The sequence below is a fragment of the Eleginops maclovinus genome, chromosome 18, assembly GCF_036324505.1.
Source record: "Eleginops maclovinus isolate JMC-PN-2008 ecotype Puerto Natales chromosome 18, JC_Emac_rtc_rv5, whole genome shotgun sequence".
In the NCBI taxonomy this organism is placed as follows: Eukaryota; Metazoa; Chordata; class Actinopteri; order Perciformes; family Eleginopidae; genus Eleginops; species Eleginops maclovinus.
In genome coordinates, this window is record NC_086366.1 from 14,033,306 (window position 1) to 14,059,925 (window position 26,620).

General features: G+C 43.4%; 2 protein-coding genes across 2 annotated transcripts; both read right to left on the minus strand.

The window, feature by feature from the left end:
* Positions 1-3,481: 3,481 nt before the first annotated feature.
* On the minus strand, positions 3,482-13,404 carry znf296 (zinc finger protein 296). Its single transcript, XM_063907236.1, has 3 exons — positions 13,168-13,404; positions 10,393-10,746; positions 3,482-6,892 (listed from the first exon to the last, which is right to left on the minus strand). The coding sequence occupies exons 1-3, from the start codon at positions 13,217-13,219 to the stop codon at positions 5,115-5,117; spliced, it is 2,184 nt and encodes a 727-aa protein (XP_063763306.1). The 5' UTR covers positions 13,220-13,404; the 3' UTR covers positions 3,482-5,114.
* A 684-nt stretch (positions 13,405-14,088) lies between these two features.
* Positions 14,089-26,100, minus strand: clasrp (CLK4-associating serine/arginine rich protein). The gene is given in 22 exon segments (XM_063907112.1): positions 14,089-14,789; positions 15,784-15,808; positions 16,006-16,091; positions 16,165-16,211; positions 16,296-16,354; positions 16,995-17,055; positions 18,656-18,695; positions 19,611-19,793; positions 19,886-20,197; positions 20,539-20,772; positions 21,311-21,352; positions 21,449-21,522; positions 21,603-21,620; positions 21,622-21,682; positions 21,973-22,069; positions 22,318-22,454; positions 22,557-22,641; positions 22,840-22,919; positions 23,457-23,558; positions 23,647-23,744; positions 24,751-24,890; positions 26,002-26,100. Coding segments are annotated over 21 exon segments (1,983 nt in total). The 5' UTR covers positions 24,850-24,890; positions 26,002-26,100; the 3' UTR covers positions 14,089-14,746.
* Positions 26,101-26,620: the final 520 nt, after the last annotated feature.

The following is a 26,620-nucleotide window of genomic DNA, read 5'->3' on the forward strand; positions in this document are numbered from 1 at the left end:
CGGTCTCCAAGAAGGCCAAATACTCTGAACTGCTGTTTGGTGCATAAGCACACACAACAGTCAGAGTTTTCCCCCCCATAACCCGCAGGGGTAGGGAGGCGACCCTCTCGTCCACTGGGGTAAACTCCAACAAAGCGGCACTCAACCGGGGGCTTGTGAGTATCCCCACACCCGCTCGGCGCCTCACACCTTGGGCAACTCCGGAGAAGAATAGAGTCCAACACCTATCAAGAAGTAAGGTTCCAGAGCCAACGCTGTGCGTAGAGGTGAGCCCCACCAGATCCAACTGGTAACTCTCCACCTCCCGCACAAGCTCCTTCCCCCCCAGAGAGGTGACGTTCCACGTCCCCAAAGCCAGCTTCTGCCGCCCGAGTCTGGTCCGTCGAGACCCTCTGCTTTCACTGCCATCCTTCTGGCAGCGCACCCAACCCCATCGCTGTTTCCCGTAGGTGGTGGGCCCGCGGGACGGGGAAGCGGAGGTGTTGCCCATGTTGCTTTTCGGGCTGTGCCCGGCCGGACTCCCGTCCCCTTCTGGGCCTGGCTCCAGAAGGGGGACCCCGGGCTTGTTCCGGGCCGGGTATCCTCACTTTTCTGTTTGTTTTTCATGAGGTCTTTTGAACCAATCTTAGTCTGGCCCCTTACCTGAGACCAATTTCCCATGGGAGACCCTACCAGGAACACAAGGTTCCAGACAACACAGCCCCCAGGTTCATCGGGGCACACAAACCTCTCCACCACGATAAGGTGCTGGTTCTTGGAAAGGTGCCACAGGTTTATAATAAATAAATAAATAAATCAAGCACCTAGCCATGCAGTCTGCCTTTACAAACGTGTGAAAGAATGGGTCTTTCTAAAGAGCTCACTGAACTCGAACAAGGTACTGTAGGATGCCCCCGTTGCAACAAGTCAGTTTGTGAAATTTCTCCTCTCCTAGATATTCCACGATCAACTATAGTAAGTGGTATTTGCGAAGTGGAAAGATTAAAGAAACACTGCAACTCAGCCAGGAGGGGTCAAACCACGTTAAGTTGCAGAACGGGGTCACTGAGTGCTGAGGCGCAGAGTGCGTAAAAGTGACCATAACTGCACAGTTACAAACCAGCTCTGGCATTCATTTCAGCACCAGAACTTTGCTGGGAGCTTCATGGCATGGGTTTTCTTGACCGAGCACCTGCATGCAAGTCTTACATCACCAAGCACAAAGCCAAGTGTCAGATGGAGTGGTGTAAAGCTTGTCGCCACTGGACTCTGGAGCAGTGGAAACTGTTCTGTGGAGTGACCAATCACACTTCTCTATCTGGCAGTCTGATGGACGAGTCTGGGTTTGGCGAATGCCAGGAGAACGGTACCTGCCTGACTGCATTGTGCCAGCTGTAAAGTGTGGTGGAGGAGGGATAATGCTATGGGATGTTTTTCTGGGGTTGGCCTGTAGGCCCCTTTGTTCCAGTGAAGGGGATTCTTAATGCTTCATCTTACCAAGTCCTTTTGGACTATTCTATGTTTCCAACTTTGTGGAAACACTTTGGGGAAGGGCCTTTTCTGCTCCAGCATGACTGCCCTAGTGCACAAAGCAAGGTCCAAAAAGGCATGGTTGGATGAGTTTGGTGTGGAAGAACTTGACTGACCCGCACGGAGCCCTGACCTCAACCCCACTGAACACCTTTGGGATGAACTAGAATGGAGATTGCGAGCCAGGCCCTCTCGTCCAACATCAGTGTTTGACCTCACAAATGCACTTCTGGATGAATGGGCAAAATTCCCACAGACACACAAAATCTTGTAGAAAGCCTTCCCAGAAGAGTGGACGCTGTTATAGCTGCAAAGGGGGGGACCAACTTCATATTAAGGCCTAAGAATTTGCGGTCGAATTTAATAAAAGCTCCTGTAGGTGTAATGTGTAGGTGTCCCAATACTTTTGTCTATATAGTGTATATATTTCAAACATGATTTGAGTGTAAATATATAACAACAATAAAACTTAATACATTGGTTTCCAAAATCTTTGTTATGGCCCTGGTGATATGAGCAGTAAATAATTGCTTTCAGGGTTTTTTCACAAATTGCCCAAATAATTCAGATCATTAGTATGACTCATCAGTAATGCAGCCTTTTAGATCCCAGATGCTTCTTGTGCTCACATCAACATATATTCCTGTTATAGAGGTAGAGACTGCTAAGCAAAAGTTTGTTTCGCATATTCACACCCCCTGTGCCAGTGTTAGTTGTGTCTCTGTCCTAAATCGACCTCTCCCAACTTCCACATCAACAAAAGCTTTCTCTGTGAAGCCAAGACTCAATTACTAGATTTCAAAGTCCACGTTACTACCGCCCAGGGGCAATCAATGGTCAGAACACACAATCCCACCCATACACACACACACAGTGTCAGTCTCACTCTCCTATTGGCAAACATTATAAACCCTGTGTTGTGATTGGCTGGTTTTGGTGCCGACACTGTCCTGTACAGGGTTGACAGAGAGGTGTGGACTGCAGGAAGACAAAGGGCACTTTGGGACGTGGAACAGATATCCACTTGCTTGAGGGGCGGTTGTGCTGTGTTCTGCTGTGTATCACCTTACCTTACATAATTGGGTCCATACGAGCACCAAATGGCGCTTGCTGTGGCGCCCGACAGACAGGGAGGGCAGAATTTGCCAGAGGAGGATGTCACCTGTACTGTCATCTGTCTCTGTGGACAGAAACGGACAAAACTGACTCATCTGGGTCCGAGGGGCTTCGGTCTTCACTTCCTCCTTATTCTCTATAACACAATGGTAATTGGTAGGAGTAGGCGTGTGTGCATCTGGTGCAATAACCCCCCCCACACTACACCCTCCACCATCCAACCCCGCTTCTCTTTATTTACCCTGCCCCCACCCTGTTGAAAGCTCATTAAAAGACCTGCTGTTAATGAGCTAGAGGGATCATAGAACTTCATTTTCATCAGATTGGGGGTGGGGTTAAGGCCAGAGATGCTGGTGCAGAGGTTTTTTATGCCCTTAAAATGGAGTCAGCAATTATCCCAACCCCTTGACACTCCCCACCCACCCCGCTCTGCCTCCTAACATGCCCACAAACAATAACCAAACTGCCCCTCCTCAATTTTGTATCCTGAGAAAACCTTGTCGCCGGTGTCCCATCACAGCTCGCTGCACCCATCTCACAACCTGCTGGATGAGTGACACACACACACACACACGGAATTTCATTACAGTGTTTCCAGACAAAGCCAGCAACATCACAAGGATGTAAACAAGGAGTGAGGGTCCCTAATCCAAACACTCACATTAAAAATTAATAAGTCAGCGCTGACTGTGGTCCTCAGAGGAACGACCCAATCTGAGTAAGACAACATTCTGGTGAGAAAAGACACTTAAAAATAGTTTCAAAGCTTTGTTCTGAATACTAGAAGAAGAAAGGGGGGAAAAACATTTTTGGGAAAAGCAAACACAAGCAGAAAAAGACTCCACAATACAAAACATTTCACCACAATTCTTTATTGAGGCTCTTGATGAAAAGGTGAATTACAAAATGGTGTCAAGTTTACAAAGACAGCGGAAATAAGATGATGCTAGGAGGCAGTTAATAATAAGTATAGCAACTGCAAGCATGTCAAACTATGTACAAAGTATTATCCCTGAACAGTTACACTGCAATCATTCTTATCCATTCATCACACAACACACACAAGAAATTGTATTCCCTGACATGAATGCATGTAGAAATCCGATATATTCACATGTATTCATCAAAGTAGTCACGAAAAACATTGGCATCGCTTTACTTAACAACTTTGTCCTATTTTGTTTTTGTTGTTAAATGAGCAGATTTCCTCTGGTTTAACTTTCCATAGATCCTCACACCTGCCAGAAGCAAGACACAGTGATTATGACCTGCTGAGTCATGCTCTGGACAAAAGGTAACAGGACAGAGGTTTCAAGTAGAAGTTTTACCTGAGGATGTACTCCCCCTCCAGTGTGTACACTCTAACAAACACATTCACACAAACTCTGCCAAGTGCTTCCCACAAACTCAACTAGCTACTGCACCTCTCAACCCTGTATTTCAACAGTTACACATGCAGCATCCATAAATTAGGAATAATTCAAACAGTCAAATAAAAAAAGAACAGTTCAAATGGCTGCACAAACATGCACAAGCTTAAAGCAGTCCGGCACTTTACAAATGTAAACAATGAAAGAGAGAAATTACCATCACATGTACAAATAGAGAAAAGTAATGAACACCCGTTTCACATGAAGGAGAATTGCAGTTTTTGTATGCATAGAAAACAAATCAAGAATGAAAAAAGAAACACATCAGTAGATGAGACTTTAAAGTCTCCTTATTCACATTTATAAAACTACAAAACAGAAAATCATCCATACATACTGTCACACAGTCAGGAGCCCGATCTTACCGGGCTCCGTGAGCCACGTAAACATTATGTTAAGTGACAAGTGTTGTGACAACCAAGCGCCTTTAAAAAGAGGAGTCTGAGAAACTGCAGGCAGACAGTGTTTAGATTCATTCAACCCACTTGGCTGTTCAAACATCTTTAGTCTTTAAAAGGTCTTCTCAAAAGAAAACCAGCAACAGCTAGGAAACACAATATGACCTTTCTCTTTTGCTGAAAATATATTATCATTCTATTGCTCAGCATTTACTTTTTTATATAATCTCTTCTCTATATTATCTGACGGTAAATATCTGTCCCCACCTGTCCAGTGGGTTGCCAGAGAAATAAATCACTTGTCTTTTGCATCCTGCAGTGCATTATGGTGATCGGTTTCCTGTGTCTGTGTGGACTGTGGCGGTTTACTTCCTGTTCGAGAGCACGGGTAATCTCCCTGCTGAATGTCATGGCCTTGTTTTTGCTCTGTGGTCTAAAGAACTGTAGGCACTTAGTTTCACCCAGCAGCTTTGCATACTATCATGAACACCGTGGCTGCTGCTGTGTGTCTCGGCACTGGCACAGAGCTGCTGCAAATTTTTCTTTAAACTTGATTCCAGTTTTGCTATCCGTTCAATGATGGGTAGAATTATTTTATTATAATGTCCAACTCGAAGCCTATACAGTGCTATTTTAAAGTCAATTCGTGATTGAACAGCTGTCATGGCGCAGAAGTCAAAGCTAAGCTCAACTCTGCGTTGCTCTCAGGTGGCAGGTCAGCCACTATGGCTGGACTCCCCCTGTTCTCCAGAAATTCATCTTTGCTCAGCCCCTCTTCCACCTCCATGCCTTTAACCACATCACTCGGAACTCTGCTCTCTGTTTCTATCTGATCCAAACTGGCTTCATCCTCCTCCATTTTCACCACCACTGTTTCTTCTCCAGCTTTCAAGGCAGCTAAAGTGTCTGCAGCGCTGGCCTGAGCGTATGCTCCCACGCTGGCGTGACTCAGACCGTGGACCTTCTTCAGGTGTTTCTCCAGAGTGGCGTAGACAGTAAACGGCACCGAGCACAGCTGGCAAAGAAAGGAAGCCTTGGCTCCCTGCGCGCCGTGAGTCTTCATGTGGCGTGTCAGTTTTGAGCTCTGAGCGCAGGCGTAGTTGCAGAGGCCGCAGCGGTAGGGTCGCTCACCTGTGTGGCTACGACGATGCACAGTGAGGTTGCTGCTGTTCCTAAACTGTTTACCGCAGTACTCACAGGCTTCATCTTTCTTCTTCCTACCAGCTGAAGTGGCAGCAGTACTGTTGTTGTTTCCTCCGCCACTCCCTCCAACACTCCTTCGCTCATTCTCCCTCTGCCACTCCTGCACAACCTCGCTGACTTTGGCTGAGTTCCATTCCGTCTCCCGCTCGATGATCTCCCCTCTTTCATTCTCCCACTCGCTGACTCCTCGTACTCTGTCGATCATCTCTGGCCGTTTGGGCGTGCAGTTTCCACTGGCGATGCCGCTCTCGCCGCTGCCCCCGGTCTCTCCGCTTTCCAGTGAGCCTTCAGAGGGGCTGGCGCAGGGTGAGGTGTGCTGAGCCTCCCCCTGCCCCTCTGCCTCCTCCCCTCCCTCGGCACCCTCTCTCTGGTGCTGGTACAGCCTCAGCAGCTCGCTGTCTGGTGGTCTGACCTGCGAGGTCAGCAGCATCAGGCCTGTAGCTATGGACGGGTGTTTAGGCAGCGTCAGGTCTAACTCGGTGGCCCTCACTTCTGCAGCGACCAGTCCCTTTCCCGTGGCGATCGCAGTCGGCTGCATTTGAAATCTCCCTCTCATCCCATGCCTCCCTACGTCCTCCTCCATCACGACCATCTCCAACGACTCATATCCACTTCCTGAACTTCCAGCCTCCCTGTGATGGCTCCTGATGTGCCGTGCTAGCTGCCCGCTCTGGGAGAAGGCCGTCCCGCACACTCCGCAGTGATAGGGTCGGTCGCAAGAGTGGGTGCGGCGATGGGCTGACAGGGCGCGAAGGGACAGGAAGTTCTGGTCACACAGCTCACAGTGGTAGTCAGACTGGAAGCTGCTGGTCTGAGGAAAGGGAGAAGCTGCTGGTGGAGAAGAGGACGGAGAAAGCACCAGGCCTCTGGGGGAGCTGCCTGTGGTGTTGTTATTCCCCTCAGCAAGCTCCCTGAGCCGCACTGAAAAGTTCAGAGCCTGCATGTTACTGGCGGAAGAGGAGGTGGTGTGTGTCTGACGGGAACGACTGAGGCGCAGGGCGTTGGGCTGAAAGGCAGAAGCAAGAGCTTGGCTCAGGTGGCGAGGGTCCAGAGTGGCTGTGGCAGGCTTGTGCTCTCTAAATCCTCCTCTTCCTCCTCTCATGTCCCTGTTGTCCTCCTCGTCCACTTGATAGATGCTGAAGGAGTGTGTGTGCTGAGCGTGCTGTAGGAGCGCCCATGCAGATGGAAACATGCCTTCACACTGCTGGCAGGTGAAGTAGGAAGGCTCCTCAGACACTAGGAAACAAAGACAGACAACATTGAGTTTGCCATTTTAATTGATGGTTGTCAGTAAATAATACAAGAGAATAAAGAAATGTCATGCCCTTTTTTAAAAAGCTTTTACCTCTAATAAGTATCCCAATAAGATAAATTCATAGACGGCAGTAAAAAAATGCTGTGAACACATCTGAGATTTGTTTACATTTGTTTGGCAAATTTAGCAAAACGTTTTAGACAACATCCAGCAGATACAAAGCCAGATGAATTTGCTTAGGAGGTGTCACTGTGTCCACCTGATGAATAATACTTGAATATTTAGCTCTCTCTTCACTCTGTTTTCGGTCTCTACCAACTCTTTAGCACTTAAATGCTCCACTATGTTCACAAGTGGCTAGTTACTACCAGTCTCCATCAGTCTATGCGGTGCAGAGCAAGAAGTGTGCAGTGTGTTTTTAGAGCTTTTTTGCTCACAACAGATGTCTGCTATGGTTGAATACGATGCAGCGACAGAGGGAAGAGCAAAGTTGACTTAAAAGAGTTAAAAGGTTGAACAGTGACATGAGTAAAGCATGGTTAAAGCCATATTTACCAGAAGAATATTACCCAGACAACGACTCAAATCTATTCATTGAATGAATAGAAAAGGAAGAGGAAGGTGATATTAGTAACTCTACAATAAAGAAAAAGTGAGGCAAAAAGAATGACCTAAAGCAGAATACAGAAACGGGGCCATGGAAGCAGAAAGGCCAACCGAGATGCAGTCGTGTCGTAAAGTACATCTGGAGATATTTTTATATGTGGATAGCTTTGTCTCCTAACCGAGAGCCACTCTCCAATTAAGCTGCAAATTGCTAATTAGCAGAACGTAGAAAATGAACACTTTATGCAAATCAGGCACTGACTCAGCCTGCTTGACAAATGAGGCCTTTCTGCATAAATCAAAATTGGAGAGAAGATCCCTAAATTGAGGGGGAAAACAGTTCTTTTTTTTTCTTTTTGGAGAGGTTCAAAGCGGACTCTGGTATAAGCCTCTTTCATGTTTCCTCAAGTCAAATCCTTCTGTATTTTACTGGAGGGGGGAGGAGAGTGAAGATGAAAAAGAGAGCAACTGTTTCTTTCTCCTTTCCCCCTCTCCCACCCTCCCTCTGTCTGGAGACGAGAGGAGCTGTGGTGTTCATGTCCTTTAACCTAGCCTGAGGAGAAACCCAGGAGATGTTGAGATACTTCTTTAAAAATAGGGTGAAGACTGAAAGCAGGAAACAAGTGAGACCTAGAGAGAGAGAGAGATAGGTAGGTCAGGGCTCAGGAGATAAAAAGAAAATGAAATAAAAAGATTATAATGTAGAATGGGGGGCCGAGAGACACCATAAAAATATGTCACCCCTTTGGATTGTACTTGAGACCCATCCTCCAACCCCGGCTCTCCTCACCCTAAAGCTCTCTGCTCCCCCCCAAAACCCTCCAAATCTTTCCCTGAGGGGGGGGCTTTTGTCTCGGTGTCCTGGAGTGAAACACAATACCCAGCCGGTTTCTCTTTCCTTCCCTCACTCCCCTCGCTTTTTTTTTTTTTTGTAAGGATTCCCATTTGGCCCGGGGTAGCACTTGAATATTAAGCAGAAGCAATAACTACTAATTAAAAATGCAGATTGGCTGGGAGCACTAACGAGCAGCAGGCAGAATCTCTTTTCCCTTGGGATGCAGAGGGAGGAGAAAAGAGAGGAGGGGGGGAAGGGGAGGGGGCGAGAAATTGAAAGAGGGCAGAGCGAAAGTGTGTTGAAGATGGGGGGAAGAAATAAGGAGGAGGGGGTGAGGTTGGAGATGAGAAAAAAAAACAAACAAGGAGAATAAATAAAAAGGAATGAGACAGATGCACGCAGATCTGCGGTAATCCATCCCACTCCCTTCTCTCCCCCATCCTTCGCCGCTTCTGTCTTGAATGCAGAAAATAGATGGAGGACTTTTCTGTTGTGGAATGACTTCTCTTACATTTTCAGTCATCTCAGAAGCTCAGTTTCCCTCCATAAAAACGACAACACTTCCTCTAACTGACAAAGCTGTAAGACGCCCAATTAAAAACTGTCCATTTGCTACTTAAAATATATGAACTCAAACTTCACATCTAAAAAAAAATTAAAATCTGAGGAGATAAAAATTCTAAAAGCTGGGAAAATCGCAATTCCCAACTTCTAAAATATGCAACCTACATTTGCTGATAAAACTTTCATTTAAACTTATCCACTTTTTCATTATTCACAAGCTCTCCTGATCTTTCCCCTCGATGCATGCACGTGTTGGGTTTGTTTTATATTCCTGCAGGCACAAAATGACCAAACTTGTGTTCTCTGAGAGACAGAGTGAGAGATGAAAAGACTGACTGAAATAGAAAAACAAAAATGAGGTTATGGACAGACGGAAATGGTGCGTGCACCATTCCCCTGAGCGTTACACAAAGGAAGGAACTGCAAACGTGAGGGTTTCAAAATGTGCAAAGGGGCACTCATATGTACCATGAGCGTGCAGCAAGATGAGCTGTCCATCTGCAGTCATTTACAACATCCTGCATACTCCCCCATTTAACTTCTGACATACAACCTGACACCACCTTGAAATATATCCGACCTTTGCAGGAAAAACACAATAACTACCATCCTCCATATCAAACACAGCAGTTAGCCATCGGACTTGGAATTAAAAAAAGGATTATAATTAAGAATTCAGGAATTGCTGATTGACTTCCACCGTGACATCATATTTGGCATGACCATCACAGTGACCACACTCTTCTTCTCTCAGAAAAAAACGCAGCAGAATAGACATGAAGAAAACGACCAGAGAAGGACGATAATGAAAACATCGGAAGAAGAAAGAGGAAAAGATGCATAAGATGAAGAAAAAGGAGCAGGAAGGAGGAGATTCCCAGGAGCTCAGGTGGCTCGGCCCGGGGTAGAACAGTGGGAGATGGCAGAAGAGTTGCACATGATGCAACGTCCTTCATTATAGTGTCATGACAGCGAGGAGAGTTGCACGAAGAGCCTTGCATCCGCTGCCATGACCATTTCATCTTGTGGCATACGACTACAACCATCAAATGACTTTCCGGAAGAAACAGGGTGGCCATAAATCAGTGAATCGTGCTCCTGTGCTGGAGTTTAAAAGATATAGCTTCGGTCTCTGTTGTCCAGGGTGTAGCGCAGGACAGAGGGAAACATGTTTACCTGGCCACTCTACCTCAGAGACTGACAGTCAGGGATATGAAAAGGAGCTCAGGTGCTCAGTGTTGGGCCCTCTGGGACCCTCGGTGCCCTCTGAACGCTCCTGACGCCTATCCTTTCCACACAATTAGCCTGTGCGTCACTAACTCAGGCAGGTCTGCTAATGGCAACGGCTAGCTAATGAGCTGGACTCGGGAGGGGGGGGGGGGGAACAGTTGTTAAATGCAGAAATAATACAACAAAACAAGAAACCGAGTCACTAATTAGCAACCTGCCTTCTTGTTCTTCAACGTGAACACTCACCTGCTTTGCTGTGCTCTGCCTTCACCCTCATGCCGGGCTCCTCCCCCCAGGCCCTGCCGCCTCTCCTCAACTCGATGTAGCCGGGCCCCAGCTCGGCAGTGGCCATGCGATGCTGTGCTCGGTTGGCAGGTGAGGGGGGTGTGGCGTTGGCGTTTTGGGCTAGGTTTTGGGAACGGCAGCCGCCCTGTTTGTGCTGGATGAATGCCAGGATGTGGGCAAGGGGAAAGGCCGTACTGCACTGTCCACAGGTCAGGAGGTCATGACCTTCGCCAGGAGCTCTAACCTGTGGAGGGGGAGGAGGAGGAGGAGCCCGGTCGTCTGATGGAGAGACGCCATCCGCCATGTCAGTGACATCTGAGAAACACAAGAGGGAAGAGAGAAAGTTCAATTACCAACAGAGATGACATGTTTATACTTACTTTAAACAGAGCCAAACATGACCAGTATATACAGTTCATGCACAGACATTTAAAAAACTGCCCTTTAGTATGGACATAAGTATTCATTGTTTAGATTTCAATCAATATTTGAGGACCTTGGTCTTGATGGCATTTTCCAACTTTGATATTTAACAGTACAAATGGTTAATCTGGAATACATTCTATATATATTGCAACGTTCTTTATTCAGTGTTTTTCACCCCTTGTCTATCTATAGACGATGGGTGCAATTCATCTATTCCATGGAGTGTACAGTAGGTGGTGTCCACAAAATAGTTTCTGTTTTTTTTATGAAGCATTTCAAATCGCAGTCTTGAAAGAAAAGACTTTTACACACAACTCTTTCCTTTTAGCCATATCACTTAAATGCAGGGAGACTATTTAATACTAATCCTGGGTATTTTTGACCTCCCACTTTCTCTACAAAATAAAAAATACAAAATACATTTAGAGACCCATACAAAAAGAACCACATTTAATTCAACAAAGTGTCACATTTAGTTGGATTTGTTCTCAGGAGCTTTTGGGCCTGCTCTTACAAATGAACAACCCAAAGAAGAAAAAAGCTTTGTTAGACCTCAGTAAACTGACAGGCATGGTGATTGCAAGTGCTACTTTCAGTTGTAAGCTCTAAAGCAATGAGGACAATCTGCTCAGCCAATACTGACCACTTCCTTTAAACAACCCAAAACAGATCTGCTCGCTTTTACTGCTGCAGAGAGAGGAGCCGAGCTGCCCAACTCAGCAGAAACACCAACCTCAGATAAATGTGACAATCTTCATCTGCTCACAAATAAGTGATGGATTTATAGACACAACATTATGACCAACGCTTTCACCTTTTAGTCACAAATGTAGTGTGCCCTGCCAGCCACACAGGCAGCGGGAGTTTCTCAACAGGAAGTGGATTGCAATAAAAGAAAAAAATGACTGAAGGTGTTTGAGATAACAGCAGCCCCTGTGTGTTTTTAGTGTGTTTTCAGAAACACAGACATTAACAGCTCATCTGATTCAACAATCTGACAAATATCAAGAAGTTAGAAGGAGCACTTTGAAATGCATGCAGTCTACAGACAGGTGCAAGTTAAAGCAGTGGACACAACTTCAACCAGCTGGGTCAGCTTGAAATATTTCTTAAGAAATGCTTCCAGCTCCGGGAAGGTAGGAGGGTTGGGGGCTCACTGTTGCTCAATGCGGTCACGGGCACACCTTGATGCCTCAACTGGATCCACCTGTGGCCGGCAAACATACAGGACAGGTACAGACAGTACAGTCTGAAGTCGGATCTAGCCAGTTGTTAGTAAAAAATGTAACCTTTCCTGTTTCAGGGCTTCGATGTTTGTGCAGACTTGCAAGGCGTGGTCTCACACACACACACACACACACACACACACACACACACACACACACACACACACACACACACACACACACACACACACACACACACACACACACACACACACACACACACACACACACACACACACACACACACACACACACACACACACACACACACACACACACACACACACACACACACACACACACACACACACACACACACAGTTGGGACATGGCCTGTGGTCACAGCAGACACGCACCACTGGCCTCCAGTAGTGAACTGTAAAAAACAAATGGTGTGCAAGTTTCTCTCTTAATTCCCTCTCTTTACTGTTTATTTGCGAGCTGCACTGTTGTCGTCATGTTGGAACAGTCTGAATTTAATCTATTATACAGTAGCTTTATTTAAAACGTTATTTTAATTTTCGATATATATATATATAGGGCCTATATAAACAATATAAAATAAAACAGGATGAATCCAGGAGGATTTGAACAGGTTAAGAATCCCACAAACATTGGAGGATAATTGCCCCACACAAACCAACAGAGACCGACCGAGAAACTTGATCATGGTCTAACCTGGAGATATTAATCATCCTGTTCGGACCTGTAGCCTCTAAAAAGAGCGTGCCAGTAAACCGGTCCTTCCTCTATGAGCAAGACTGCAGCAACAGTACACATGAGGACAAACATGACAAGAAAATATGAGCCCTTATTTAAACATTTGTTTAAAAGGAGATTGAAACACATCCACATAGGCTTGATTGAGGTCAATGTGTACACAAATATACTTTAACCCCGTCATGAATGTTTTGAGTTTCTACTACCTAAATAATACATTAATTGATCAACAGCACTGATCTAAAGCCATGCGCGCAAACGCAATGAAACTCAAGTGAGCTGAATTTATTTCAATGTAACCTTAAAAGAACAACACAGCATCCGCCTCTGAGCAGTTTCAACATGCCCACACACCGATGCCTACCTTGGATTGCACTCAGGTGCTGCGGTCTGCTCCCAAGTTTGCGCCTGGACATCGCGTTGGGTGTTTGGCACCTTCTCGAACTACAAACCCTCCAAACCAAAAGATCCGTCTGCTCCGATAAGTTGACCAAAACCCGAACGGGGGGACAGAGACTGAGACACCGCCTGGCCTCTTCTTCAGATCGCACTGAAGGCTGCGTTCAAGTTCACGCGTCTTCCCCGCAGCAAGCGGACTGTAGCATTTCTGTAGCACCGCCCGCCCCGCGACCCTGACCCCGCCCTTTTCGGGTAACACACTCCTTCTTTCACCTTTAAGGCTTGTTCTCTTTTACACACGGTTTGGTTTCAATGAAGGTTTTCACATCCGATAAATATTGGAAATCCAAGTTAAGTTCCTCCTCCTCCGCAGCTCAGAGGAACTACCTGGTTTGGTTTCCCACAGGTGTCTCAATGACCAAACTAGTACTAAACGAACACTCGTTTCTCTTTTCTTGTTGTGGCAGTTTTACAGCCGTAAGATCACAGCAAAGAGACCCAAAATACCTTAATATTACAGATGGACAGCCAGAAGAATAAGAAGCAGTGAACCATCTTCCGCTGCGAAACTGTTATTTGTCGCCACCTCCTGGTGAGAATAAACTCAGAAAGTGAGCGTCTACTGATAGTCTGCTTTTAATGTTGAGTGTTCTGTAGTGGGAACTTTTTATTAGTGGACACATATAACATATTAGCTCTAAATTGTTCAACAAATGTATTCATCAAAATCCTGGTGAAATAAAACAATTGTAACCAACAAATGCTTAAATATATAGAATGCATACAAAACCAAAATAACTAAACCTGGATATATATCCTTCCTTTCGGTACCATCTTTAGAAAAATGTGAGGTTTTGAATATAAAAAAAGGGAAATAAACCAATAGTTTCAAAGTGAGTTGTATTTATTGTTCCATATTTTACATTCCGTAAACACTGAAAACAAAAAAGCTATATGCTGCTGTAAACTGGTAAGCAGAGGACAGAGTATAAAAAGACCGATGATATAGATAGAATTTATACAGGGAGTTTGTTTTAAATTGATAAGTATACATATCATGTACATCGGCTCTTGAGAGTTGGTTAATATGTTCTGTAGTAAGAGCTTGTCGGAGAAAAAAAAGAAAAAGGCTGACATGAAGACGATGTGAGGTAAAAGGTGAGATATTGCTTAGTTTTATGTACTTTGAAATACAATTCAACATCTTCAGAGGAGTTGAGAAGAACTGTTCAGTCAGAGAAAGAAAAAAGAAGCATGCAGAAGAAAAAACTAATTTATTAAAGCTGAACTCTTTTTACAAGTTGAATCAAAAATGAAAAGGGCAGATCAAACTCAGCTCGGCTGAACCAATTGGCTTTGATAAGCGAAATTAATGGTATCACCGTCCAAATATTATAATCTGTGGACACATACCAGAGGACAGAGTGTTCAGGTAAACATTGGTATCTTGATCACTCCATCTTTTCACGTTTGTTGGCCATTTGTTAGAATACGTTTACATGGCTGTGTACTGATGGGACTGTAGGCGTCCATGTTTCCTCAGCTCAGTATCGGTAGTATGGACTCCGTGACCTAGACCGTGACCTCCTGTAAAAAGATAAAATAATAATAAGTACAAGAGTGAGAGCAGCTCAGTCTGACATCATACAGAAATGTGTAAGCTTATATTGCTTGTCCTAAAAGTCTTATGAGTTTTCAATTTAAATATATATTTGAAAAAGAAGCATTTTGTTTATCAGCTAATCATAATTGAATATAAAGACAAACGTTGCTAAAGTAAAAACGCCTTAAGCTCTGTCAATAAATATCAATCATTTAGTGGTTTTACTCTGAGTATATAAAAGGGTCAGATTGAGAGGTGAACCTGGTTGGGAAGCCCTTTAGTTTAGGAGAACATTGAGATATTGGGGCTTTAATGAAATTAAGATTTACTGAATTAGTCAGAATAACCATTGACTACTTGGGTTCAGATTTAAACCAAAGTTATAAAAAAGTATATTTTCTTGAGAATAAAACCCACTACATAAATTGTCTGACTAAAAGATATATTTGAGGTACTCAGAAGTATCTCAGATAATAGAATAACTATCTAATAGTTATTAAACTGTCAAATGTATTAAAAACATATTTTGGAAAACATTTGAAATAAGTTTATGGATTCTTTAAGAAGGTCTAAATTCTATAATGACATTTGTTTTTGAATCGTTTAGAACTTGAATAATGGCATTGAGTCTGGCTTTAAGTTAGGTCTGCCTTGAACCTGACATGTCTTACTGTGTGACTCATAAAATAATACTCCGGAACGACTTGAAATTCTGTTGAAAGGCGAAATTAATTGCATCATTCAAGTATTTTCTTTGACTCAGGATTTCCCGTGTACTGAAGTATTGCTCCGGTTTCTCTCTTATCACCTTACACACTGATTTGATCTGAGTGAAGAAAAAGCCAAGTGGCATTAGTGTTGCAATAAGAAGGCACGGTGATGAGCCTTGAGACAGGTGATTGTGCATTAACGTGAAAGACTCCCATAATTCATTCTGCTTCATCGGAGCTGTGCTGATTGCTGTGGCTTCTCGCATACCTTCTGTGTGAGCTGTGCTCTCGGCCTGCAGGGACAGAGGACAAGACACCATGAAAACAAACGCATCGCAGAACGTCTTGAAGCCCATTAAAGTGTCAAGAGCAGAAATTGACAGCAGGAAATAGCCGATTGTTTCTTATGGTTTCTTCTATTAACAAGGCACTAAACCAAATTATTATTAGATACATATGGCCGTTTGCGATCAGAAACAGGAAGGCTTACCATGTTTGGAAGGGGAAGGCGAGTGGCTCTGACGCCCGTACTGTCTCTCCCATTCATCTCTCTCCTTCTCACGTCTCTCTCGCTCCCTGAACGCAGAGCCTCTGGGTCAGACAGTTGCAACACACAGATACCAAACAGTCCGCTTACACGGGTTCTTACTTCATGCGTATCTTGCGTGCCATGGCTCGTAGCTCTCCCTCTCGCTCCTGCACAACAAACACACGGCCATGAGGAGACACGCAGGATAACACAGTTTTTCAGCCTGAAGACAAACACAAACAAACACACACCTGTCGTTTGCTCTCTTGCTGCTGGATCTTCACCTGGGCCGCTCTTTTATCCGCCTTGGCTGCAGGACAAGAAAAACACAGGATGTTAAAAAGGAGCGAGAATACATTTGTAATTTCCATAATGTGACAAATTGTTCAACAGATGCACCGAACGATCCACCACCTCAAGACTGTATGATGGTCAGATGATTTACCACCACCTCTGACCAGTCTCATATTAACAGATGTATGCCAGTGAAACTACCCACGTGGCAAAAGTTTTACGTTACGTGGATTCATGTACAAACAGCCGCAGACAATAACAACATATATATTGTCCTTGTGGAAGATCTGCAGTTCCTCACCCGTTTTCTTACGGGAATAATGTGTTAGATGAAGTGGGATGAAATGAAATTTTCAGTTGAGAAAGTCCAGTAACTGTGAGAACTTCTCGTGTTTGTTTTGGTGAGAGAATGTCCTGTAATTTTGTGCCCATTAGGAGAAAATGTAATTAAATGAATAGCCAATGCATTCTTTTGACACACAATAGAACTCAAAATGTTTGTGTATGCTGTCAATTATAGTTCTTAGAAAGAAAATTGGAATCTGTCAACCAAAATCAGTCGGACAGCTTTTTTTTTTAATGCAATAGTGCATCTCTAATAAAGAAAGACATGTTTGTGGATTTTTGTACAAAGCACAAACACAGTATACACTCACACTGCCTGTTGAGCGCCTTCTGCATTTTGATCTTCAGCTTCTCCTGTGGGGTCATCTTGTGCTGCAGGTGACACAATTGTGTTAGCACATGCTTTCAGTCCGACAAAAGCGTGACTTTTGTGTGCGTGTGTGTGTGTGTGTGTGTGTGTGTAAAGGAGATCAAAGGCACTGTGCGGTTATACAATTTCAGTACTAATACATTTATGTACAGTATTCATTAAAGATAAAAAAAAACAGCAGACAAATGATATGTGATGTTTGTTAAGTCAATACGCACACTGGAATCTCAAAGGCTGAACAGGCAGACTGTGTGTGTGTGTGTGTGTGTGTGTGTGTGTGTGTGTGTGTGTGTGTGTGTGTGTGTGTGTGTGTGTGTCTTTGGACAGAGGAACACTTTTGTCAGTTGGATAGTTTAGCAGGATAGGCTCCAGTAACATGAATCTTTACACTTGTATATGTACGAACACTGTAAGAAGGTGAAGGGTGCGTCAGAAGAAGGACAGAGGGTCAGAGAGTGCTACAAGTTCAGGTCCGGTGAGTTTGGAAAGTTCAGCAACAGCCACTGGCATTTTGTTACTGACACACCCATCGCTGGGCTGTTTAAACCTGGCCAGGCAAGAAAAACTGCAGGTGACAACAGTGCAGAGATAAAGATAATAACCTCCCCTCTGTTGAGAGAATATTCAAATATTTTCTTCTTTGCCAAGAAAGAAGATAAGCTGCTTCAGAATGTTAGAATATGACCACAAATAAATATGGTGTTAAGTTTTAAAGGACTAGTTGGACATTTTGGGAAATGCACATATTTCCTTTCTTGTCCAGAGTTGCATGAGAAGATTGATAACACTGAGATGCTACAGCAAGTAGCTTAGCATAAAGACTTGAAACAGTCGCAGCCAGCCTAGCTTTGTCCATGCAACAAAGTAACTTTCACCAACTAGCACCTCTTAAGCTCATGTATTAACAAGTATGTGTGTTAAATGAGCAAATCAATGTTCTCGTCCATCTCTGCAAGACAGGAAGTGCAGTTCCCAAGACCCATTCCTTTTGATTTGAGTGAGAGTGTTCTCTGCTGCTTGTTAAAACAAGCCTAAAGAAACTGCTGTCCAGAGCTCCCCAATCAGGTTTTCCATCAGAGATAAATCAAACATCTTCCGCCACTATTAAAGGATCACTTGGCAAATACTAAGATACAAAAGTAATCATCTTCTTTCCCTCAGGGCCGTTGATGTGTGACCTACTGCTGCGTATGAGACTACAAAGATAAAGATATAAAGACTCTTTCACCCACATGTATATATGCATACATGCATGCACACTGAAATCAGAGTAAGGACTTCACAGGGCGCTGAAATGTTCACTCCATACTCAGAGAGCAGCATTCATTCAGTCTTTTTTCTAGGGTTCACATTCCTCTCAGCAAAACACTTGAGGAGGTGAATAATACTGTAATTTGCAAAATAGATGTAAAGGCTTTAACTGCAGAGCTTGTCCACTTTGTGTGTGTGTGTGTGTGGGGGGGGGGGGGTCACATTATCATTCATTCTTTGGGCAACAACGGCTTCTACATCCCAGTCTGGTGGAAAACCAAGTCAGCCTGTCAGGGATGAGGGAGGCGTAGGCTTTAGCAAGAAACGCAGCTAGGTCAAATTCTTACTGACTTTGGCAGCTCCCGTCTCTTTACCACCCGGAGTATCAGGCCTGCAGACAGAAACAGGGAACAGCAGTTAGCTAGGTGATGAGGAGAGGGGATAAGCACGTCTTGATCATTCAAAATACCAAGGTAATTGGTTACAAAAACATGATAATGCATTCATAAATTACTCTTTTGGCTTGATAACACTTTCCTAATAATGCATGCCAAATGGCTTTTTTACGAGAACCAATGTTTTACCCAAATGCAACTAACAGTTCAATGTTTATTAACATTTGGAATTGCAGACATAACCAAACACTCAGAGACGCTGCTCACTTGCAGTAAAAGGAACTGTTTAAATAAAAAACTTTTGACTTCAACTGAAATCCTTAGGAGTCTACATAAACAAAATATTCAGTTGCTAATATGAAAAAAACTAAATTGCTACTAGCGGTTTATACGAAAAGTATTTCCACAAATAATTCCATTTAAATGCAATGCGATGCTTAGTCTGACTATGGTAACCAGCCAGTGACAGAAGTTTCTCACCTGTGATACAAACAGCTTCCCTCTTACTTTAAGCACCTTTATAAAAAAGGTCTGTGAGGGTATCAAGTCTTTCATATTGTTTAAAAAAAGTTTTCTTCTCCTTCTGAAGATCAATGTGTGGTTTTCTTTTAGCCCTGCAGATCTACCCCAGCCTTGCAACCTACGCAAACACCTAACAGGCAAAATGGTGTGTGTTTCAAACTGCAGTAAAGCCCCAAATAGCTTGATACGTTTCCAAACAATGCTCCTAAAAACTAGAACACTTGGCTATTGCACTCCCTTCAATCAGAAAATGCTACATTTGGAATAAGGGCGTATATGCTGTTCACACGACGAAATCTTACTATTGTCTTAATCGTAACAAAATTAAACATTATTGGGCATGTAGATGGTGTCAGTGTCTCATTCGTCTCTGCTTCATGCACTCTTACTTTCTTAGCTTGTCACAGATGGTGTTGGAAGAGGGTGGGGCTCCTCTGTGAGGGGAGGGAGTGCGGTTGGAGCGACTACGGGACCGGGAGGGACTTCGGCTGCCGCTGTCGGCCCTCCGATGACCTCCGCTGCTCCGCCCCCCTCTCCTCGAGCTGCCCCCCTGCCGTGAGCTGGAACGGGACCTGACAGCAGAAACAGCAGAGCTTGAAGCACTTAAGATAGGCGTTTTGAAACTAGAACCTAATCACTGTTGGGAGACGTTGGGGAGTCTCACCTCGTCCGTCTGCGTGCCGAGTACCGTCTCCTGTCCCGGTCCCGGTCTCTGTCCCTTCCTCGCTCTCTGTCGTTGGACCGCGATCGTGTCCGGTCACGTCTCCTCCAGGATGCGGCCCCTCCATTCCCTGCTCTGCCTCGTGAGTGAGATCGGGAACGCCGCCTCGACCGCGATCGGCTACGGGATCGTCGCCCGTCCCTTCCCCCACGCCCACGTCGGCCACGGCGGGAACGGGAAGAAGAACGGGAGGAGGACCGTGATGAGGAGCGGGAGGAGGAGGAAGGGGAGCGACTGGAGGAAGACCTTCTCCTCCTGGACAAACAGAGACATGGGGTTTCAGTAACAACACCAGCCCAGGACCTAGCCTTCCCAGAATACCTCTGGTTTCTTCTTTTAGTCATCATAGGTCGACTTTGTGGAGAAGATGAAATAAACAAATGCTTTCATAATCTGACATGCACATTCTAACATAATGTATGGAAACTCTTAAAACCACACAGTTTTCCTAAGCACATGCAGAATAGGTTCATTCGTTATTGATCAACCTCACCTACCACAAAAACAGTATTTCATCGTGAGTATTCTTTCTGGGTCATTTCAACAACAATTTGACTGCAACTAATGGAAAGCCAGGAAGACGGAAAGTTACCGACCGGGAGCCTCTGCTATGACCTGCAGGGTGCTGCAAGCTGGAGGGAGCGTGTCCGGAGTGGGGAGCAGTTGATTGTGTTGCTGCCGCCGCCGCTACTGCTGCTGCTGCTGCCGCCGCCGCCGCCGCCGCTACTGCTTCATCATCGCTGCCTCCATAGCTGGTGATGAATGTGATCTTCTCCGGACCGGGAGAACGAGAGCGTGACCGCGACTCAGAGCTAGACTCCGACTCTGGCCTGAGACAAATCAGAAAATAGAGTTAAAATAGACACACAGACCCAATAAATCAGGCGACGTATTCATATTTTAATGTATTCAAATTCAAATCGCTTTCATTTACTTGCAGCCTCTACACTCAGATACAGTAGGGTTTGTAATATACCAAACAATAATATGAAGAATAACAAAATGACGAACATGCTGACACGAGAAACAAACATGTTGTTGCTTTTCATTTCCGAGAAAGACAGCACGATTTGCAATACACATTTCATAATGCATGAAAAATATAACTGTCCTTTGTTTTTGTTGAGTTAACGACAGGAACGTCAGTTGTATTTCATTAGGTCAGAGCTAGTGAATATTAAATCCTCCAGCTTTGCTAACTACACATAAGCCTTTCTCACCCTCAGGTCTGTAGAAAGCACAGGTTATGAATTTCTTTTGGAAAAGTTATCGGTTATCGTATTATCATTAACAAATGAGCAGCTAATTATCTGTCATGGGTACAGACTGAAAAGAAATCGGTGTCATGTATCCTTGCAAAATACTGACCGTTTATAGGGATCGTATGTTGGGCTGTCTCTCCTGGCGTAGCTGAAATACAGAAGAATGAGGACACAAGTTAAACATGTTTTCAGGTAATCGTACAGATAATGAGGTGTGATCGAATAAAAGATCAAATTAATTTACCTTGGTGGGCTGATCTGTCTACCTTTTAGTCTCTTCTCTCTGAACTCTCTCCTTTGTCTGCGGGAACGCCGGCCCTGAAATGATCAAAAACGTAACTTATAAAGTCACCAATCACATGATACAAACACATATTCATCAGTGGATGTTATCTTACAGAGTACATGGCCTTCTCCTGCCTCCAAAGCTTTGGCATGTTTGATGGCCTCCACTTCCTCCTTGTCTTTCCTCAACATCCTGAGAAACATCATGTCAACAGTGTTACAACAGGGAGTTATTAATTAGGATTCATTATTTGTTGGTTTTTGTCTCTTCAGGGTTTTCTTAATATACACTTTGTAGTGTGCAAGACAGTTCCGATGAGGTCCCTACTGCATTTCTTATTTATTTTGTAAGCTGTGAAGCAAGGGAAACTAAACTATAGCACTTTACAGAGCGAGTAGGTGTAGTTCTCTTCCAAACCTGTATTTTTACTCTGGTCTACAGGTGACCTTTGAGACATGATGATGTAATCTCTGAGATCTTACCTAACAAAGTCTCCTTCAGCCATCCCATATGGGGTTGCCATTTTGTTTACGTCCAACACCTGTTCCTCGTTCAGCTCGTCAACGTCAACCTCCACATCTGTACACAGACAAACACACGGCGGAAAGCGCTCAACAAAGCAAAACGTCAAGGCGATTTAACTATCATTTCTATATGTATTGGGCCAGAGGGGGTTTCGGTTTCAGAGTATTGAAGATATGCAAACTGAAAGAGGTTGTTATTCCTTGGTGTAGTGTCTCCTGCATAAGCTGCATAACAGTTGTTTGTCTCTGAAGTTCAAAGTTTCTTGAGTGTAAATCCAAGTAATGCCAGCCTCATTTTCTTACCGATATCTGGGATGCCCTCATCCTCTTCTGATTCGCTGTTTTCTGAATCGTCCTCATCTTTGTCTGACTGGGGGTCGGGCTCCGCCACGGTGCTGTCTTCATACGTGTAACCAATGGTAGCTTTCTTTTCAGCCAGCCTGCAGAAAAAAGGATTCATCAAACCCAGAACTCCAGGAATCATGCATTTTGATACGCAGTGGGGATGAAACAACCATTTTAATGAAACTGCAATAACATACTTTTTCTTCTCGTCCTCACTTGGTTTCTGCAGGCCACCATAGAGTTCATCCAGGTAGATCTGGTATAAACACTGCTCCTCAGAGACTGTAGGAGGACAGCAGGGAGTTAAAGAGCAAATCACAACTGCAAAATATACCCACTGAGGGCAGGTTAACACACTATTATAGGCACATAAACAACACATGTATCAACAGGTGCTTGACAGTGTAACAACAGGAAACTAAATGTAAATGTAATGCTTTAGTCAAATAAAATGAAATGTTCTCAGTTTTTAGTACTCACTGTTGGCAAAGTCATTCTGCACTAGGCCTCTGTATCGCTCGTAATTACACTTCCTCTCCTCCATCTCCTGCTCTGGGGTTCTGTACGAGACAAAGTGTCCATGAGGTCATATGAGACGTAATGCGCAAGTAGAGGATATTAAATGCAATATCAACAACAAACTTCTGAAAATCTGTATTAAAAGTACAGCAACCATGAAATTACTAATCCACAAATGCAACACACTTTGAAACCTAATTTTGGCCTTGTATACATTTACATTTATTGTTGTAACTATCTTAGGACTTTTTACACTTGCACTCTTTGTATTGCAACTGCAGGGAGCAATTTCCCTCAGGATAAACAACATGCACAACCAAGCCCTGCATATGTTTTTTCTAACCTAGCTGTAGATCTACTCGAGCTTATTTGGAATGTCATTTGTACTTTCTATAGGCTAAACATCTTCATTTTGTAAAAATTAATTAACAAACAAACTAATGAAAAAAAATCACAAAGCATGACCGCTTTCAAGTTAAGTTATGGTTATATCTTATATTCATCATGACTTGAATTCAACTTAAATAAAAAGCCTAAAATGACCAAATAGACAGATTCTGGACTAAAATGGTACTTACGACGTGCTGAGCAGTGGAGGAGTGTATGTCGGGATGTAGTCTAGGTGAGCCCTCACATCAAACCTGTCAATCATGTTGTTGGCATCTCCTTGCCATGGCATCCTTTTAAAAACAACAATGGAAAAAGTATAACGGGATCAGCAACATCCCACAAGAACTGGGCATCTGGTGTGTATTTGTGTTTCCTCACATGTTGATGGGGCTCTCTGCAGCCATGGCCACAGCGGGATCCAGATGAATCTTGTACGCTCTGCCATGGACCTGAAGAAACTGAGCTGGATCTTTTTTCTGTTGAGACAAAACGAAACAGTCAAAAGACAATAAAATGGCATCTCATAACCAAATAATGACATTTGTTGTACTCCACATCCCTTTGTGTTCTGTTATAAGTGTCATGGAGGAGAGCACCAAACTTTCAAGAGAGTTAATTGTATTCATCTGTCATCCAAGAACTCAATAGGCTCTATTATGAAAGCTATAACAAAAAAACCAAGTGGCTCAAATAGAAATAGAACAGCATGTGGAGGAGTCTCAGCCAACGCATCAGCTAACTTAAAGCTCAAACTGATGCCTCAACAAACTAAACAACAGGTGCAAGATCAGGAAACTTGAGACCTGGAGCGCGCAATTAAAACAGGAGCTTTTAATAAAGATGTTGAAGAGGTAGAGGTGGTGTCGATGTTAAACGAACCTACGCCCAGCTAAAGGTCTCCCATTTTTTATCAAGTCCAATTGCCACAGCAGCATATATTAATCTATGTCATATAACATGTTTTCAATACCGAAGAATTTCAGGGCAGAAGCTGATCCATGATTCACATAATGACGTGCCATCGCATACTTCAGATTCTTAGTGATTATAGCAGTATTGCAATCTTCAGTTTTAAAAGTTGTTTAGTTTGACCTACATACAGCATGGAGCGTCTAAAGTTCTATTTAAAAAGATGCTAAGAGGCTTACTTAGGTTCTGAACTGTGAAGCTCTCAAAAAGAGTTTGTGTGGAAGTTGTTATTTCACAATGTTTAAAGAAAGAAAACAAACGAGCAAACACTACAACCGGACCTGACATTTTGGCTCCTACACAGATGACAGCAGGGACATTTTCACACGCAACTTACGTGAGTGTAGTATATAAACTTTTGGATTTTAAATTTCCTCCCCATGTTTTGGTTTAAGAGCAGAGAGTACATTGACCCCACTGATAATAACGGGCAGGAGAGACAATATCAAAGAGGACTGGAAAAACAATAATGGATGAGTCATTAAAGATAGGTAAATGATCGAAGTGTCTTACTATCTTCTCGTAGTACTCTCGCCGTCGCTCTCCTCGGCGTTTGTAATCTACCATCATGCCACGGAGCTTGCGCTCGTGTTTGCGGGCCTCTTGCCACATGACGGCTCCGCTGGGGGTGGGGGCGCGGCGGGGCACGGCTGCTGTAGAGGCAAACAGGGAAGAAAAAGGGGACCGAGGAGAAAGAAAGAACACAAGTGCATTAGGAAATGTAGGTCAACACTGGAAAAACATAATGTCTGGCTCCCACATAATTTCTTTGATGAAAAATACTTAACTCCCTACTGTTGTTTGCAGAATTTGTTTATGCAAAAATAATAAAACACAAGCCAGAATCAATACATCTGAGCGCACAATGCCAAGACTCAGAAATTGTTTAAACATAAATTGCATATCTCAATCATATTCAGTACTCATAATATATAAATATATATATATATATATATATATATATATATATATATATATATATATATATATATATGTGTGTGTGTGTGTCATTTGTGGTGTTTGCATTAATATTGACGTGTCTAAATACTTTGCATTCATTTAATGTTAATGACATAAATGCTATGTTATGTTAATAGTGTGAATAATTGAGCATATTTTATGCAAACCTGTAGTAATTTCTCTGAATACTTTTAAAACACAGACTTCTATGTCAATGTTTTCTAATATTTACAAATAATTTCACAGAATAAGTGCCTGCAAAAATGCAATAATCCACTGCAGCTGCTGTACATTATCAAATAGCGCAAGTTGTTATTGTGAGCGTTGTTGTCAAACAAATGGCCTGTTTTATCACATGCAATATTTGTGTTTGTTTGATTGACTCACGTTACAGTAGCAGCTGAACCGTCTGCAGCCAAAGTGCTAACCTGGCTAACTCCTACACATTATCGTTTCAAACATATTTTACCAAAGCACTGTGGTATTGTAAACATTATTTAATTATGATATAAACGCACCATTCATATCACGTTAAGTTCGAATAAGACGATCACGCAAGGTTTTCAAAGTTATTGAGCAGTTTGTTGGCAAACATGGCCTGATTGTGCATGCAGCTCCGGGCCTTTATAACGCTATGCTGCTGTTAACCAGTTAGCATCACGCTAGCCTATATTAGCTTAGCTTAGCTTAGCTAGTTTGCATAGACGTTAGGAAAACGCGTACAACGCAGTCCCTTTAACAACAACAAAACATGAAATACAGCTACACGGCACTTGCAAACATATTTTAAAAGTATTGGTTTACCTGTTTAAGGGACCACTCACACAAACTTGGGTTGTTTTCGCTGTTAGCCGTGTGCTGCTGTCACACGCCTCCTTCTTTTAGTGCTGCCGCTCTGTGCAGTACTGAGCTCAGCCTGAGGGGACGCTGTCGTTTTTCAATAGAGAGTAAGCCACAATAAATACACAGCATAATGCTTTTGATATGATGCGTTTATCAACAGTACAGCCTGTAGGTGTAAATTTAAACATGTTTATGTTAACATTATTAACATTTAATTAAATTGTTTAACTTTTAAATTAATGTCATAATCTGTGGTGGAAAGTAACTAAGTAGCCTCCGTTTAGTTTTGTACTTCACATAAATTCATTTTAAGACACTTGTTTCCTACTTTACATGAGTATTTAATTATTTAATTGTATTTTCCTTTATGCTTCTACTTCATGAAGGGGGGCAAATGTTGTTCTTTTTACCCCACCTACTTTTGACTTCAGTAACAAGTTACTCCGCAGGTTTAGGCTATACATGTAGATAAATTAATACATTATGATAAACTATTTAGGGTAAGCTACCCAGCAGCATATCAACTATATATTTTAACCGTCAGCAGCTGCAACATTAAAGTAAATTACACATTAATAGA

Excerpts from the sequence above, each read along its gene's own strand:
- znf296 (XM_063907236.1), bottom strand. The coding sequence starts at position 13,219 with ATGTCCAGGCGCAAACTTGGGAGCAGACCGCAGCACCTGAGTGCAATC. Across the intron at positions 10,747-13,167 it reads GCACCTGAGTGCAATCCAAG|ATGTCACTGACATGGCGGAT; the intron begins GTAGGCATCGGT and ends TGTGTTTCTCAG. Across the intron at positions 6,893-10,392 it reads GGCAGAGCACAGCAAAGCAG|TGTCTGAGGAGCCTTCCTAC; the intron begins GTGAGTGTTCAC and ends TTTGTTTCCTAG.